The sequence below is a fragment of the Thalassophryne amazonica genome, chromosome 6 (assembly GCF_902500255.1).
Source record: "Thalassophryne amazonica chromosome 6, fThaAma1.1, whole genome shotgun sequence".
Lineage (NCBI taxonomy): Eukaryota > Metazoa > Chordata > Actinopteri > Batrachoidiformes > Batrachoididae > Thalassophryne > Thalassophryne amazonica.
This window is the reverse complement of record NC_047108.1, coordinates 17,213,500-17,228,553: the sequence shown is the minus strand read 5'-3', so window position 1 is coordinate 17,228,553 and position 15,054 is coordinate 17,213,500. Positions and strand designations below refer to the sequence as shown.

General features: G+C 42.1%; 1 protein-coding gene across 1 annotated transcript in view; it reads left to right on the top strand.

Annotated features, from left to right (window-relative positions):
• The window catches only part of grm6a (glutamate receptor, metabotropic 6a), a 56,274-nt gene continuing 41,220 nt past the window's right edge, over positions 1-15,054 (top strand). Inside the window, exon 1 of the mRNA XM_034171446.1 lies at positions 1-610. Coding sequence (XP_034027337.1) covers positions 35-610 — 576 coding nt within the window. The 5' untranslated portion in view covers positions 1-34. The remainder of the gene's footprint in view (positions 611-15,054) is intronic.

Sequence of the window (15,054 nt, the reverse complement as noted above, 5' to 3'; positions counted from 1 at the left end):
GCGGCAGGATGAAAAGGCTCCACTGAATCTCAGCATGACCTCATCAGCCGCCGCCCTTTTCCTTGCCCACCACTATCATCTGCACAACTCGTTTAGGATTGGACACTTACAAATCCAGGTAACCCTCTTACCCTGCGTCCTGCTGCTCCTCTGTACTGTGATTGGTCAACGAGTGGGTTTGGTGAGTGCGTCCCACCAGCATGTCCAGCCCCACTCCATCAAGATCTCTGGTGACATCACGTTGGGTGGCCTGTTCCCCATCCACGCCCGCGGGCCCCACGGTCTGCCGTGCGGTGAACTGAAGAAGGAGAAAGGGATCCACCGCATGGAAGCCATGATGTACGCCCTAGACCAGATCAACAGCGACCCCTACTTGCTGCCTAACATCACACTCGGTGCTCGGATTCTGGACACCTGCTCCAGAGACACTTACGCTCTTGAACAGTCACTCACGTTTGTGCAGGCACTCATCCAGAAGGACACGTCGGACATTCGCTGTTCCAATGGAGAGCCGCCGCTCATCAGGAAGCCTGAGCGCGTTGTGGGTGTGATTGGAGCCTCCGCCAGCTCCGTCTCCATCATGGTGGCCAACATCCTCCGTCTCTTTGAGGTAAAGGCTCGGCTCATTGACGCTTGTAGCGCTGCTTCAACAACGCGATACCCTCACGAGGGCCAACCAGAATATCAAACAGGTTTGATTTTTATCCAACCATACGCTTGTCGATCAGGAGGTGGTCGTGAGAGGTTAAATGCAGCTTGTTACTCCACGTAAACTACACGGTGAATGATGCTTGATTAAGCTGAAATTTGGCGCAATCCAAAAAATTCTCGCATGAGTGAAAAATCGGCTGAAAAAGGGCCAAAACTCGCACAGTGTAAGCCCAGCTTAACTGACTGTCTTCACTCTCTGTGATTGGCCAGTCACTCACAGCGCCCGCCCCTCCCTACACAGACATGTCTCTCTGCAGCCTCTTGCACACACACAGACAGGATCTCTCTCTCTGTGCTTGGCTTGATTCTACCTTACGTTGCTTTCTCAGTACTCCTTAGGTTTTCTTCAATTCGCCTCTAATTTGGTTTGTATGGTATTTAAAGTTACTTGGTGAACTTGTTTCATAACGTACGCGGTGCATTTGACAAGACAGAGTGGAAAACAGCTCATGTTGTGTTGGTCACTGCCCCCACTCTGGTCGTTTTTTTAACCGTTTGCTTGCTCTTCGTTTGGCTGGTTATATAAAGTCAGTTGGAAAACTTAGCTCTTACTGAACGCAGTGCTTTTGAGAAGAATACAGTGAACAAAGCTGACATATTATTTCCCTGTTTGCCATCACTGAATGTTGGCATGAATCACCAAGTTCACACAGATCATTAAAAAATAAACAGTCTCAGAACAACCTCTCTCTCCATTTCACTCAGTCACACACACATGCACACGGACTCACATGCACAGACACCTTAATCAACATTGTTTAACTTTGTGTGGGGAAAAAATGCCAGGAATGTTAGGTAGTAAAAATAAATAATCGGAAAATCGCAGTTTGATCATAAAATAAAAAAAAATAATTAAAAAAGTTATGTTGAGTATGACAACTCTTGTTCATGCATACTTAATTCATAATTTCCTACTACACTGAATGTTAATTCTGAGGCTGTTCTGTTACTCATTCATAAACTTAAGAATATTCATGTTCTGAGTTTATAAAAAAAACTTGTTCTGTAAATGGTTCCTTTACTTTTGTGATCAAAAACATTGAATCTCAATTCTGAGGCTGTTTTGTAAATATTCATTCATACACTTAAGAATATTCATGTTCTGAGTTCATAAAAAACTTGTTCTGTAAATAGTTCTCTTTACTTTTGTGATTAAAATCAGTGAATTGAATCTCAAATTTGAGGCTGTTCTATAAATAGTTTTCAAAGAAACAGTAAATATAACAACTTCTGATCAATCCATATCAATTTCAGGCTTAAAATAATGTACTGATTTAAGCCCTGCCCATTTCTGGTCAAGCCACACCCAATTCCAGTTTGGGCCCCACCCACTCCAAGTACAGATACAGATACAGATAATTTAGATGGTTGAACAGATACAGATAGTGGTGTACTCGCTCCTCCCTAGTTTCTATACAGTGGTGGGCACAGCTAACCAAAACGTGAGCTTCGATAACTGCAAATACGCTAACTGAAAAGTTAACTTTTATAACACTAAACCGATAAACCACTAAAAAAAATTTAGCTGGCGTTACAGCTAACCGCTGTCAGGACTCGTGGTGGGCTGAAACCGGAAGCAGTAGGAGACCAATTCAGACTCACAGGCATGGTTCATTTAGATGAATAAAAGGCTTTATCTTGAAACCAGGCATTGGGTTCAGTACACAGGCAGTCAGACATGGGAGCAGAGGTATCAGACATAGTACAGGCTGGGACGTGGTCCATAAACCAGGCAGGGTTCATTCACACGGCGTCGAGGTATAAAGCAGGCAAAACAAAGGCAGAGTCAAAATACAGACGGAGTTCAGGATATGGCAAGGTGGAGGTCGGAGCACAAAAGCAAGGTCAAAACACACAAGAGCAAAGTGGACAATAACGAGAGGCTAGAAAGTAAACAAAGTCAACAATCGGGCAGTGAGCTGTGGAACTGTGAAGGTTTTAATAGGAGCAAACTAATCAGGGTGATGTGAAGCAGGTGTGTGGAAGGTTCTGGTAAGAGGTGTGGATTAGTGAACAAAGAAGAGGGAAGAAAGGCAAGAGAGTGCGGGAGGGCAAAACAAAGTGGTGCAAAGCAAGATAAGTGGGTGACAGAAAAACTAAGTGAATAAATGACGTGTTCTAGACAAACAATAATGCGTGAGCAAAACAAAAAGGGGCTGAACTAAGAAATACTGTGACTAGTCTAAAGAGGGAAAAAAACAAGGAACTTAATATTAAACCAAACTAGAATGAAAGCGATCCTGCCAGACACAAAAGAGAATACAACAATAACTGATGAAGCCAAAACAAACTATTGGTTAAACTGCAAATAAACAACACCCGGTGAATACAGAACAATGCAATAAATAAAACAACGGATAAACAGAAAATGCAATGAATAACAAATGGAACATAATCAGATAAGCAACACTGAAGATAAATAATAACAAAAACCTGTGACCAAGCATTATACAATAAATGCGATAAACAGAACTAAACTAAGACTAAAGTAACTTAAAGGACCCAGAGTGAAGGAATACAATAACCATCTACAAAATAGATGATAACTAAAGAATGAACCAGTGACGAAAGTGCAAACAAAGAAAAGCAATAAACAGAACCAAACTGAGATTTACATGAGAAAGTATAAACATATGAAAACTAAAACCAGAAAACCATAGAGGACATAAAGTCGAAAATCCAAGCATGACAACCGCTAACTTTTAGTATTGACTCAGCATACTGTCGGCTACTGATAAACCAGTTTCGAGATTAAGCACCACAGGGGCGTCTGTGTAAATTCAAAAGTGATCACAAATCCAAAATAAACAACAACCAGAGCTTTTGTCTTTATTCACCTGCCGCGGCAGCCACTGCAGAAAGTCTTTTCCACACACAACAATACAGACAGTGGCAGAGGAGATCAAACGCAAAGCACTTTTCACTCATGGTTTCATTTATAAACAAAACTTATTCCGGACAGTTTATCAACATTAACAGCAACTCTGTCATTTTTACAAAGTCAAAATATAAGTAAATATACTTATAAGTAATAACTAAAGCACTAATTCTAAAGGCTTGAGCGTTAACCAACTAAGGCATTATGGGAAATGAGTCTCTCTCAAAAATCATAGAACACTGCCATCTACTGGATGGGATTGTGAATAGCGACCAACATGTGATCTGTGATTCACAAATGCTGAATCACACTTCACAAACAGAATTTTCAGTTTTGCAAATGCCATGTTTTTAACAAATGAAAACAATTACATATTTACAAATACACATTTATTTGTAAAAACAACACACAAGTTACAAATCGGAAACACGTGTGCAAATCAAGGACTATTTGTACATCACCCTCTATGCATTAACTCCATAAATAAATGTCTTTTCACTTAAAAAGGTAAAGATTTGCATGCACACACTGTCTTTAAAGCAGACACACTGTCTATTGCTGCTGCAAAGCGTTATGGGAGTTCAGTGTTTGGGTTTTTTAAAATTATTATTTTAGTACATGTTAGTTTTGCAGTGTTGTTAATGTTACTATGCGTTTTATCTCTTCTGCTACTGTCTGAGTTGCTGTATATTTAAAGCTCTTTATTTGCAGCAGCTGCCCCACCCCTTCTCCTGGGGGAGGGCTGAGCTCCTCACAATGGCCTGACTGTTGCAAAACACACGACAGGAACTAATATTTGATTTTAGGGTGTACAGATGTTTTTGACCATTAAGCTTTACTCACTATGCTAACAAAAAATATTAGCGGACCGAAAGTTAGCGGAACGAAATTTTGCAGAAGCTAATTGGTCTGTTGATGGTTTTCAGAGTTAGCTGAAAAGCTAATCCACTAATGAAAAAGTTAGCTTTGCTAATTAGCGGTTAGCTGAACTGTGCCCATCACTCTTTCTATGCTAATCTCTGTGGTTGCTATGCTGCATTTTGTGGTTGATACAGTGATCTATGTGGTTCCTGGGTGAGCTATGTGGTTGCTAGGGTACATTCAGTGGTTGATAAAGTGATCTGTTTGGTTCATGGGTGATCTATGTGGTTCCTGTCTGACCTGTGTGGTTCCTGGGTGATCTATGTGTTTGCTAGGATGATCTATTTGGTTCCTGGGTGATCTATATGGTTGCTAGGGTGCACTCAGTGGTGAGTGTATTCTCACTGCATCTCCTCTCATCTGGACCACCTGCAGCCGTGTTACTCAGTTTCACAAATTTTGTCTTCATCAAGTTATTTTAGACTTTGTGATGAAATGGCAGCTGATGGCTTTGCCTCTGTCTCTTGTAGCTCATGTGACCAAGGGGTGATGGGGTCCCAGCCATGCTGGACAGCATGTCAACAGTTGCATTGGATCACCCTCTGCTGGACAAATTATGTAATGACACCTTTTCCGACAGCCAAAGTGTTTTCTGCATTGTTTATTCAGTGACATAAAAGGTATCATATCTGTAAAAATAATGCCGATACCGATATGTTTGTGAACGGCTCATATCAGCCGATATCACCAGCCAACCAATATATCGACTGGGTTTGAGTTATCAAGACATTGTGGAATCTTTTCCTCTGGAGTGCTGTGTGCAAGAGGAAAGGAAGGCAAAGGTTAAAGGTCAGCAGCCGAAAGTAGTGGTAAGACTCGAAATAACGTAGATCTTGATTTTGTTCATGTATAGAGCACTTCTACATAATTTATGATGTGACAGCAAATGAATAAATTGTATGGTGCTGTGACATGGGCAGTGATGGGAGTGCAGGAGAAGAACTGAGCATGCTGAGACAGATGAATGGACAGAACACAAATGAGAGAATCACAGGGACAACAAAAGTACCATGGGTCCAGAAAGTGTTCACAGTGCTTCACTTTTTCCACAATTTGTTATGTTACAGCCTTATTCCAATATGGATAAAATAATTTTTCCCATCAAAATTCGACCCACAACAGCCCACAATGACAACATGACAAAGGTTTTTTTTTTTTAATTAAAAAATTAAAAATTTATTAAAAATAAAACCTAAGCAACCATGTGTACATAAGTATTCACAGCCTTTGCTTAGTACTTTGTTGATGCACCTTTGGCAGCAATTACAGCCTCAAGTCTTCTTGAATATGATGCCACAAGCTTGGTGCACCTATCTTCAGGCAGTTTGGTCCATTCCTCTTTGCAGCACCTCTCAAGTGCCATCAGATTGGATGGGGAGCGTCAGTGCACAGTCATTTTCAGATCTCTCCAGAGATGTTCAATCGGATTCAGGTCTGGGCTGTGGCTGGGCCACTCAGTGACATTTGCAGAGTTGTCCTGAAGACACTCCTTTGATATCTTGGCTGTGTGCTTAGGGTCACTGTCCTGTTGAAAGATGAACCGTCACCCCAGACTGAGGTCAAGAGCGCTCTGGAGCAGGTTTTCATCCAGGATGTCTCTGTACATCGCTGCATTCATCTTTCCCTCAATCCTGACTACAACCCCTGGCAATAATTATGGAATCACCGGCCTCAGAGGATGTTCATTCAGTTTCATTTTGTAGAAAAAAAGCAGATCACAGACATGACACAAAACTAAAGTCATTTCAAATGGCAACTTTCTGGCTTTAAGAAACACTATAAGAAATTAAGAAAAAATAATTGTGGCAGTCAGTAACGGTTACTTTTTTAGACCAAGCAGAGGAAAAAAATATGGACTCACTCAATTCTGAGGAATAAATTATGGAATCACCCTGTAAATTTTCATCCCCAAAACTAACACCTGCATCAAATCAGATCTGCTCGTTAGTCTGCATCTAAAAAGGAGTGATCACACCTTAGAGAGCTGTTGCACAAAGTGGACTGACATGAATCATGGCTCCAACACGAGAGATGTCAATTGAAACAAAGGAGAGGATTATCAAACTCTTAAAAGAGGGTAAATCATCATGCAGTGTTGCAAAAGATGTTGGTTGTTCACAGTCAGCTGTGTCTAAACTCTGGACCAAATACAAACAACATGGGAAGGCTGGTAAAGACAAACATACTGGTAGACCAAGGAAGACATCAAAGCATCAAGACAGAAAACTTAAAGCAATATGTCTCAAAAATCGAAAATGCACAACAAAACAAATGAGGAACGAATGGGAGGAAACTGGAGTCAACGTCTGTGACCGAACTGTAAGAAACCGCCTAAAGGAAATGGGATTTACATACAGAAAAGCTAAACGAAAGCCATCATTAACACCTGAACAGAAAAAAACAAGGTTACAATGGGCTAAAGAAAAGCAATCGTGGACTGTGGATGACTGGATGAAAGTCATATTCAGTGATGAATCTCGAATCTGCATTGGGCAAGGTGATGATGCTGGAACTTTTGTTTGGTGCCGTTCCAATGAGATTTATAAAGATGACTGCCTGAAGAGAACATGTAAATTTCCACAGTCATTGATGATATGGGGCTGCATGTCAGGTAAAGGCACTGGGGAGATGGCTGTCATTACATCATCAATAAATGCACAAGTTTACATTGATATTTTGGACACTTTTCTTATCCCATCAATTGAAAGGATGTTTGGGGATGATGAAATCATTTTTCAAGATGATAATGCATCTTGCCATAGAGCAAAAACTGTGAAAACATTCCTTGCAAAAAGACACATAGGGTCAATGTCATGGCCTGCAAAGAGTCCAGATCTTAATCCAATTGAAAATCTTTGGTGGAAGTTGAAGAAAATGGTCCATGACAAGGCTCCAACCTGCAAAGCTGATCTGGCAACAGCAATCAGAGAAAGTTGGAGCCAGATTGATGAAGAGTACTGTTTGTCACTCATTAAGTCCATGCCTCAGAGACTGCAAGCTGTTATAAAAGCCAGAGGTGGTGCAACAAAATACTAGTGATGTGTTGGAGTGTTCTTTTGTTTCTCATGATTCCATAATTTTTTTCCTCAGAATTGAGTGATTCCATATTTTTTTCCCTCTGCTTGGTCTAAAAAAGTAACCGTTACTGACTGCCACAATTATTTTTCCTGATTTCTTATAGTGTTTCTTAAAGCCAGAAAGTTGCCATTTGAAATGACTTTAGTTTTGTGTCATGTTTGTGATCTGCCTTTTTTCTACAAAATTAAACAGCTGAATGAACATCCTCCGAGGCCGGTGATTCCATAATTTTTGCCAGGGGTTGTAGTCTCCCAGTTCCTGCTGCTGAAAAACATCCCCACAGCATGATGCTGCCACCACCATGCTTCACTGTAGGGATGGTGCCTGGTTTCTTTCAAACACGACATGAAAGAGTTCAGTCTTTGTTTCATCAGACCAGAGAATTTTGTTTCTCATGGTCTTAGAGTCCTTCAGGCAGATGTGGGACAAAGTCACTGTCAAGTAATTCTCAAGTCATGAATTGCCAAGTCTCAAGTCTCAAGTCAGCTTGCAAACAATTGGTAGTCATTATGAACCACCGAGCATCAAGTTAGAGAATACAGGTGACATGATTCTAACTCTGCTTACCAAAAAATACTGCTGCACCTTACAGGGCTGGTATGATTTAAATCAGCGGATTAAAAAAATGATTTAAATCGCTGTAAAGAAATGAAAAAAAAAATATTTTATTTTATTTTAGAACTCAGTACTTTAAAAAACTGAAATATGAAATCAGTGCCATTAATTAATGGTACTTGTACATGTTTTTGTGTTAACATGTCAATAAAGATTAGAAATAACAATATTATTTTTATTGTCTCATTTAGAAAAGTGAAATAAGTAAAAATGAAAAATGATTAATTAAATCAAAAACAAATCTTTTTTTTTTTTTTTTTCCCCAGCCCTGGCATGCTGTCACGTGCACCTTGTCACTTGCACCTTGTAGCATGCATAAACACATTTTTCCTAAATAGTGAGCCAGCATTCAGCTAAAATCCAGAACAACTTCTCAAATGTCACGTGGATTCTCAAATGAGTCTAAATATTACATTCCCCAAATCAGCAACGAATCAGAGGTCCATGAAGAGGCAGAGTGTCTGCAGAACCGAGTGTCTGCTCTCTGATGTAAAGGTCAAGTTCTCACGTTCTGCCCACAGATTACTGATATCATCAGACAGCACGAGGCGGGACGAATAGAAAATATGCAGTGTTTGCTGTCACTGGTCTTTGTGTTTTTACCTCACAGGATCTTGTCTTTTTTAAGTTAACTGCAGGAATCTATGAGGGCTGGAATGATACACCGGCTCCACGATACAATGCAGATCACATTACAGGCACTGTGATACGATAATATCACAATACAGTTACTGAGACACGGTACACGTTACGATAGACCTATTGCACTTTGTACATATTATGCTACAGGTGTCACGGGTCGATGCATGTCGCAAAATTCCTGTCAGGATTCAATGCATATCACAAAACGCCTGTCAGGATTCGATGCATATTACAAAAGGCCTATCAGGATTCAATGCATATCACAAAACGCCAATCAGGATTCCATGCATATCACAAAACACCTATCAGGATTCAATGCATATTACAAAAGGCCTATCACGAGTCGATGCATATCAAAAAACGCCAATCAGGATTCGATGCATATGACAAAAGGCCTATCGCGAGTCAATGCACATCACAAAAGGCCTATCGCGAGTCGATGCATATCACAAAAGGCCTATCGCGAGTCGATGCATATCCCAAAAGGCCTATCGCGAGTCGATGCATATCACAAAACGGCTGTCAGGAGTCGATGCATATCACAAAACGGCTGTCAGGAGTCGATGCATATCACAAAACGGCTGTCAGGAGTCGATGCATATCACAAAACGGCTGTCAGGAGTCGATGTATATGACAAAAGGCCTATCGCGAGTCGATACACATCACAAAAGGCCTATCGCGAGTCGATGCATATCACAAAAGGCCTATCGCGAGTCGATGCACATCCCAAAAGGCCTATCGCGAGTTGATGCATATCCCAAAAGGCCTATGGCGAGTCGATGCATATCCCAAAAGGCCTATCGCGAGTCGATGCATATCACAAAACGCCTTTCAGGATTCAATGCATATTACAAAAGGCCTATCTCGAGTCGATACATATCACAAAACGGCAATCGGGATTCGATGCATATTATGAAAGGCCTATCACGAGTCGATGCATATCAAAAAACGCCAATCAGGATTCGATGCATATGACAAAAGGCCTATCGCGAGTCGATGCACATCACAAAAGGCCTATCGCGAGTCGATGCACATCACAAAACGGCTGTCGCGAGTCAATGCATATCACAAAACGGCTGTCAGGAGTCGATGCATATCACAAAAGGCCTATCGCGAGTCGATGCATATCACAACAGGCCTGTCGCGAGTCGATGCATATCACAACAGGCCTGTTGCGAGTCGATGCATATCACAACAGGCCTGTCGCGAGTCGATGCGTATCACAACAGGCCTGTCGCGAGTCGATGCGTATCCCAAAAGGCCTGTCGTGAGTCGATGCGTATCCCAAAAGGCCTGTCGCGAGTCGATGCGTATCCCAAAAGGCCTGTCGCGAGTCGAAGCGTATCACCAAACGGCTGTCGCGAGTCGAAGCGTATCACCAAACGGCTGTCGCGAGTCGACGCGTAACACAAAACGGCTGTCAGGAGTCGACGCGTAACACAAAACGGCTGTCAGGAGTCGACGCGTAACACAAAACGGCTGTCAGGAGTCGACGCGTAACACAAAACGGCTGTCAGGAGTCGACGCGTAACACAAAACGGCTGTCAGGAGTCGACGCTTAACACAAAACGGCTGTCACGAGTCGACGCTTAACACAAAACGGCTGTCACGAGTCGACGCTTAACACAAAACGGCTGTCACGAGTCGACGCTTAACACAAAACGGCTGTCACGAGTCGACGCTTAACACAAAACGGCTGTCACGAGTCGACGCTTAACACAAAACGGCTATCACGAGTCAATGCATAACACAAAATGGTTGCCACGGGTCATGCACATCACAAAACGCCTACACAGTAAATTTTGCTGAGTAAAATTTACTCTGCCGGGATGACATTTGGTCCCAGTCTTGTCTTTGGTACCATCTTGTCAAATCAAGTGTTTCTACTCCAGTAAGAGTTGATTTTACACTGTGATAGAATTGATTTAGCACTGTGATAGAGTATATTTAACTCTATTTTGACGGGGACCAAATGTTATCCCAGCAGACTAAATTTTACTCTGCAAAACTTACTGTTTATCAGGATTCGATGCATATCACAAAAGGCCTATCACGAGTCGATGCATATCCCAAAAGGGCTATCACGAGTCGATGCATATCGCAAAAGGCCTATCACGAGTCGATGCATAACACAAAACGGCTGTCACGAGTCGATGCATATCACAAAACGGCTGTCAGGAGTCGATGCATATCACAAAAGGCCTATCACGAGTCGATGCATATCACAAAAGGCCTATCACGAGTCGATGCATATCACAAAAGGCCTATCACGAGTCGATATATAACACAAAATGGCTGTCACGAGTCAATACATAACACAAAATGGCTGTCACGAGTCGATGCATAACACAAAATGGCTGTCACGAGTCAATGCATATCACAAAAGGCCTATCGCGAGTCGATGCATATCCCAAAAGGCCTATCGCGAGTCGATGCATATCCCAAAAGGCCTATCGCGAGTCGATGCATATCCCAAAAGGCCTATCGCGAGTCGATGCATATCGCAAAAGGCCTATCACGAGTCGATGCATAACACAAAACGGCTGTCACGAGTCGATGCATATCACAAAACGGCTGTCAGGAGTCAATGCATATCACAAAAGGCCTATCACGAGTCGATACATAACACAAAATGGCTGTCACGAGTTGATACATAACACAAAATGGCTGTCACGAGTCGATGCATAACACAAAATGGCTGTCACGAGTCAATGCATATCACAAAAGGCCTATCACGAGTCGATACATAACACAAAATGGCTGTCACGAGTCGATACATAACACAAAATGGCTGTCACGAGTCGATGCATAACACAAAATGGCTGTCACGAGTCAATGCATATCACAAAAGGCCTATCGCGAGTCGATGCATATCCCAAAAGGGCTATCACGAGTCGATGCATATCCCAAAAGGGCTATCACGAGTCGATGCATATCGCAAAAGGCCTATCACGAGTCGATGCATATCACAAAAGGCTTATCGTGAGTCGATGCATATCACAAAAGGCCTATCGTGAGTCGATGCAAATCACAAAAGGCCTATCACGAGTCGATGCAAATCACAAAACCCCAATCATGAGTCGATGCAAATCACAAAAGGCCTATCACGAGTCGATGCAAATCACAAAACACCAATCAGGATTCGATGCATATCACAAAAGGCCTATCACGAGTCGATGCATATCACAAAAGGCCTATCACGAGTCGATGCATATCACAAAAGGCCTATCACGAGTCGATGCATAACACAAAATGGCTATCATGAGTCGATGCAAATCACAAAAGGCCTATCACGAGTCGATGCAAATCACAAAACCCCAATCATGAGTCGATGCAAATCACAAAAGGCCTATCACGAGTCGATGCAAATCACAAAACACCAATCAGGATTCGATGCATATCACAAAAGGCCTATCACGAGTCGATGCATATCACAAAAGGCCTATCACGAGTCGATGCATATCACAAAAGGCCTATCACGAGTCGATGCATAACACAAAATGGCTGTCAGGAGTCGATGCATATCACAAAAGGCCTATCACGAGTCGATGCATATCACAAAAGGCCTATCACGAGTCGATGCATAACACAAAACGGCTGTCAGGAGTCGATGCATATCCCAAAAGGCCTATCGCGAGTCGATGCATAACACAAAATGGCTGTCACGAGTCGATGCATATCACAAAAGGCTTATCATGAGTCGATGCATATCAAAAAAGGCCTATCACAAGTCGATGCAAATCACAAAACACCAATCAGGATTCGATGCATATCACAAAAGGCCTATCACGAGTCGATGCATAACACAAAACGGCTGTCAGGAGTCGATGCATAACACAAAACGGCTGTCAGGAGTCGATGCATAACACAAAACGGCTGTCACGAGTCGATGCATATCACAAAAGGCCTGACACGAGTCGATGCATAACACAAAAGGCTTATCACGAGTCGATGCATATCAATCAATCAATCAATCAATCAATCAATTTTTTTATATAGCGCCAAATCACAACAAACAGTTGCCCCAAGGCGCTTTATATTGTAAGGCAAGGCCATACAATAATTATGTAAAACCCCAACGGTCAAAACGACCCCCTGTGAGCAAGCACTTGGCTACAGTGGGAAGGAAAAACTCCCTTTTAACAGGAAGAAACCTCCAGCAGAACCAGGCTCAGGGAGGGGCAGTCTTCTGTTGGGACTGGTTGGGGCTGAGGGAGAGAACCAGGAAAAAGACATGCTGTGGAGGGGAGCAGAGATCGATCACTAATGATTAAATGCAGAGTGGTGCATACAGAGCAAAAAGAGAAAGAAACAGTGCATCATGGGAACCCCCCAGCAGTCTACGTCTATAGCAGCATAACTAAGGGATGGTTCAGGGTCACCTGATCCAGCCCTAACTATAAGCTTTAGCAAAAAGGAAGGTTTTAAGCCTAATCTTAAAAGTAGAGAGGGTGTCTGTCTCCCTGATCTGAATTGGGAGCTGGTTCCACAGGAGAGGAGCCTGAAAGCTGAAGGCTCTGCCTCCCATTCTACTCTTACAAACCCTAGGAACTACAAGTAAGCCTGCAGTCTGAGAGCGAAGCGCTCTATTGGGGTGATATGGTACTACGAGGTCCCTAAGATAAGATGGGACCTGATTACTCAAAACCTTATAAGTAAGAAGAAGAATTTTAAATTCTATTCTAGAATTAACAGGAAGCCAATGAAGAGAGGCCAATATGGGTGAGATATGCTCTCTCCTTCTAGTCCCCGTCAGAATTAACTGAAGGCTTTTTAGGGAACTTTTAGGACAACCTGATAATAATGAATTACAATAGTCCAGCCTAGAGGAAATAAATGCATGAATTAGTTTTTCAGCATCACTCTGAGACAAGACCTTTCTGATTTTAGAGATATTGCGTAAATGCAAAAAAGCAGTCCTACATATTTGTTTAATATGCGCTTTGAATGACATATCCTGATCAAAAATGACTCCAAGATTTCTCACAGTATTACTAGAGGTCAGGGTAATGCCATCCAGAGTAAGGATCTGGTTAGACACCATGTTTCTAAGATTTGTGGGGCCAAGTACAATAACTTCAGTTTTATCTGAGTTTAAAAGCAGGAAATTAAAGGTCATCCATGTCTTTATGTCTGTAAGACAATCCTGCAGTTTATCTAATTGGTGTGTGTCCTCTGGCTTCATGGATAGATAAAGCTGGGTATCATCTGCGTAACAATGAAAATTTAAGCAATACCGTCTAATAATACTGCCTAAGGGAAGCATGTATAAAGTGAATAAAATTGGTCCTAGCACAGAACCTTGTGGAACTCCATAATTAACTTTAGTCTGTGAAGAAGATTCCCCATTTACATGAACAAATTGTAATCTATTAGACAAATATGATTCAAACCACCGCAGCGCAGTGCCTTTAATACCTAAGGCATGCTCTAATCTCTGTAATAAAATTTTATGGTCAACAGTATCAAAAGCAGCACTGAGGTCTAACAGAACAAGCACAGAGATGAGTCCACTGTCCGAGGCCATAAGAAGATCATTTGTAACCTTCACTAATGCTGTTTCTGTACTATGATGAATTCTAAAACCTGACTGAAACTCTTCAAATAGACCATTCCTCTGCAGATGATCAGTTAGCTGTTTTACAACTACCCTTTCAAGAATTTTTGAGAGAAAAGGAAGGTTGGAGATATCACAAAAGAACTATCGCAAGTCGATGCATATCACAACAGGCCTATCACGAGTCGATGCATATCACAACAGGCCTATCGCGAGTCGATGCATATCACAACAGGCCTATCGCGAGTCGATGCATATCACAAAAGGCCTGTCGCGAGTCGATGCATATCACAAAAGGCCTGTTGCGAGTCGATGCATATCACAAAAGGCCTGTTGCGAGTCGATGCATATCACAAAAGGCCTGTCACGAGTCGATGCATATCACAAAACGGCTGTCAGGAGTCCATGCATATCATAAAACGGCTGTCAGGAGTCCATGCATATCACAAAACGGCTGTCAGGAGTCGATGCATATCACAAAACGGCTGTCAGGAGTCCATGCATATCACAAAACGGCTGTCAGGAGTCCATGCATATCACAAAACGGCTGTCAGGAGTCCATGCATATCACAAAACGGCTGTCAGGAGTCGATGCATATCACAAAACGGCTGTCAGGAGTCGATGCATATCACAAAACGGCTGTCAGGAGT